The sequence below is a fragment of the Sinocyclocheilus anshuiensis genome, unplaced genomic scaffold (genome assembly GCF_001515605.1).
Source record: "Sinocyclocheilus anshuiensis isolate Anshui unplaced genomic scaffold, SAMN03320099.WGS_v1.1 scaffold220, whole genome shotgun sequence".
Classification (NCBI taxonomy): domain Eukaryota; kingdom Metazoa; phylum Chordata; class Actinopteri; order Cypriniformes; family Cyprinidae; genus Sinocyclocheilus; species Sinocyclocheilus anshuiensis.
The window spans coordinates 626,925-630,243 of NW_015554086.1; the positions used below are offsets into that span (position 1 = coordinate 626,925).

The 3,319-nt window shown below is 37.8% G+C and overlaps 2 protein-coding genes across 2 annotated transcripts in view; one reads left to right on the forward strand and one right to left on the reverse strand.

The window, feature by feature from the left end:
• The window catches only part of eif2ak1 (eukaryotic translation initiation factor 2-alpha kinase 1), a 6,360-nt gene extending 4,993 nt beyond the window's left edge, over positions 1–1,367 (reverse strand). The window contains exons 1-2 of the mRNA XM_016461291.1: positions 1,035–1,367; positions 303–470 (exon numbers count right to left, since the gene is read on the reverse strand). Coding sequence (XP_016316777.1) covers positions 303–470; positions 1,035–1,206 — 340 coding nt within the window. The 5' untranslated portion in view covers positions 1,207–1,367. The remainder of the gene's footprint in view (positions 1–302; positions 471–1,034) is intronic.
• Positions 1,368–1,529: 162 nt separating this feature from the next.
• LOC107669163 (putative postmeiotic segregation increased 2-like protein 3) lies at positions 1,530–2,706 on the forward strand. The gene is made up of 3 exons (XM_016461292.1): positions 1,530–2,192; positions 2,369–2,508; positions 2,591–2,706. The coding sequence occupies exons 1-3, from the start codon at positions 2,179–2,181 to the stop codon at positions 2,704–2,706; spliced, it is 270 nt and encodes an 89-aa protein (XP_016316778.1). The 5' UTR covers positions 1,530–2,178.
• Positions 2,707–3,319: the final 613 nt, after the last annotated feature.

The window sequence follows — 3,319 nt, forward strand, 5'->3', positions numbered from 1 at the left end:
TCCAAATGAGCCATTTGTTCTAGTTCTTGAAAAGGGATTTTTTAAAAACGAAATATCTCCCTTTGGCGTGGACTTTGAGATTTGTAACTTTGTATATCTTTTTTATGCCCAAACTTTTATGCAAAAAAGAGTGAATGAGATCTGCAAACAGTGTCTAAACTGCCTGAACTTGTTAAAGGTTTTGCAGAAAGAGAGATTTATTTGACAAATTGGTTTTGGCTATTGAGAATTTGGTTCAGTCTTAGCAAATGTGAAAAACTGTAAGACAAATAACAGAAATATCAGTATCAGTATCAACCTACCCTTAAACAGCATGCGCGAGCGTGTAGGATCATGCTCGTAAACAAAGCACAAGTGTTCCAGTAGAGATCCCAGCAGCAGTTGGTTGGGAATGACAGAGGCAAATTCCTGGATCGATGGATACTGTCTCCCCGCCAGCAACACTTCACAGTTATTGTCCGAGTCTGAGGCTGCATTTATACGACAAATAAAAAGGTGAATACTAGCCTGTTATGTTTGACTATTTTTGAATATCAAATTCACAAAATAAGCGAAAACTAACCAAACTGAGTCTAAAACGACTTGGATTGGAGATTACTTACCTTGTGCAATAACTTTGGCAATTAAAGCCATAATGTAATTCTCCTCTGACTCCATTTACTGTAGACACCAAGCATTTATGGTACTCACTTAACAGCTGAGCAAATAGAAATATACCAATGCTGCATCTTGAGTGTACAGTAGGGGTGGGTAAGGTCTAAGTAATTTATCAGCTTGAAACATTTTCAAGCTACCCCCCACACCCCTAAGAAATCCCACAGAAGAAATATTAGGGAGGAGGGACATCTTAAAACTGCATTAATTCAATTTAATTATTTAGACATACTACTTTGACAGATTGTCCACATGATACTTATTGTCATTAACATACAAAAAGAGTAAATGGCATTAATACTTGGCTTATAAACCCAAATTCTTGCCATGACTACACTCATGAATGAAAGGGGCTGCACATAATATTGCAGTGGACTCACTATCAAACTGGACGTCCTCCTCCGTATCTGTCAGACTGAATATCCCTCCTCTTGGTCCTCTGTCTTGAGTGGAAAGGCCCTGTTGGATATGAAAGCTACGGCTGTTAACAGTAGAAACTGCACTGCTACTCGAACTTTCTTCAGCCATGACTCTCTCTGTTGTGTGAAACATGACGTTTTGCTAACAGACACTTCTGTTCATCCCATTCAGTAGTTCCATTCAGAAGGGCCAAAGTTAAAATCCCAGCCCTTTAAATTTGGCAAACCCCACTTACAAGATTTAAAACTGGCCGAATAAAAATACCACTGTAAACCTACAGTAACCTGCCATGTTTCTACGGACAGGAGTTAGGAAGTATCTCTAAACTACTATCATTTGATGATATGATGAACAACTCGTGACACTATGCATCTAAACATTAATCGAATAAACATTTATGTATTGATTGTAGTTTTTACACACTTTTCTCTCCATAAATAACACCGGTTAAAAGAAAATGACAATAACAATGTTTTCGTCATTTTCGGCTAATACTAGATCTGAACTTTTTACATAGTCCCTACTCAGGCAACAACGCGCAAGATGATGAAACGTTTCAAAATAAAACATTAGAATCGGTACTTTAGTTTTATTACAATGCTTCACAATCTGATACGTCAATAAAATTAACCGATCAATAAACAATGAGAATATCAAGCCATTTGTGGAAAATGTCATTCCGAGCAGACGTCAAAGAAAAAGTAAGACGCGTTAAGTTAAAAAATGAACTTAGTGTACAAAGTAATAAAACGAAAAGGCGAAACAGTAAACTTTGTGTACACAGTTGAACATGATCACATGCTACGCAAAACATGTGGTGACCTGACGTTGTGCGTCACACCGCGGGAAACGACAACAGAGCGGCAGAGAGCTACGCAAAGTGCGCATGTTTATTTCATATATGAAATACTGAAGTTTATAGTTTATCAGAACTACTCCCTTGTCGAAGCATTGGTTTTTCACACTGAGCAATGAAAACACATTCAATTCCCGCTTCTTGTTTGACCTGAGTACCGCAGGGAGCAAAAGCTATCAAAACACCCAGAATGCAACTCTTAAATTAAGCTTCTGTGACTGATACCATATATATTGCTCCAGAAAAAAATGTCAGACTCGAGGTAAGTGTTTATTGCTTTGCATATTCTTTTCAGTAGCTTGCTACATTATAACAACGAAAAATAACAAAAGAATAGACTAGTGATATTATCTGCTATGCTGGACGTACTGTTTACTATAGTATTGTACAGTACTGTTGCTACTGCTTCCTTTCATATTCTGACTTTTACATTCCTAGCACAGGTTCTGCTGGAGCTATAAAGGCAATAGACAAACAGTCTGTGCATCAGATCTGCTCTGGACAGGTGGTGCTGAGTCTGGCCACAGCTGTGAAAGAGCTGGTGGAGAACAGCATTGATGCAGGTGCCACTAATGTCGGTGAGCTCAAGGGATGACAGCATGAGGAAACATTGCATTTGAGGTTATGCTGCATTTGGTCAAGCGTTTTGTTTTCATACAGATGTCAAGCTAAAAGACAATGGAATAGAGTTGGTGGAAGTTTCCGACAATGGAAAAGGCGTTGAGGAGCAAAACTTTGAGGGACTAAACAAGTTGTCTTGTGAACATCAGAGATAAAAGACTGTGGTATGCTTACACTTCCAGTCAAAAGTTTGGAATTATTTATTTATTTATTTATTTTTTGGCATTTTTTTTTACATGTCGGCGCGCTGCCCACAAGGCCATTGGCGCCGACATAATTGATTTTTTTAAAGGTTTTTGAAAGACGTTTCTTATGCTGACCAAGTCTGCATTTATTTATATTTTTAATACATTTTAAAATGTATTAATTTATTCCTGTGACCGCAAAGCTGAATTTCCAGCAGCCATTACTCCAGTATTCAGTGTCACATGATCTTTCAGAAATCATTCTATATGCTGATTTGTTGCTCAAGAAACATTTCTTATTATTATTATTATCAATGTTGAAAACAGTTTTTGCTGCTTAAAGGGGTCATATGATGCTATTTTAAAGATCATTATTTTGTGTATTTGGTGTAACAGAATATGTTGACATGCTTTAACGTTCAAAAAACACATCATTTTTAAATACTGTACATTATTGTAGGTCCTCTATGCCCCGCCTCTCTCAAACACGTCGTTTTCAACTAAGCCCCCTCCTTTGACAAGCGCAGTCTGCTCTGATTGGCCAGCTGACCCAGTGCATTGTGATTGGCCGAACACCACAAAC

What these genes read in the sequence shown, in the direction of transcription:
- LOC107669163 (XM_016461292.1), top strand. An exon ending in TGCAGGTGCCACTAATGTCG is followed by an intron (nt 2,509 to 2,590) that starts GTGAGCTCAAGG and finishes GTTTTCATACAG; the next exon opens with ATGTCAAGCTAAAAGACAAT.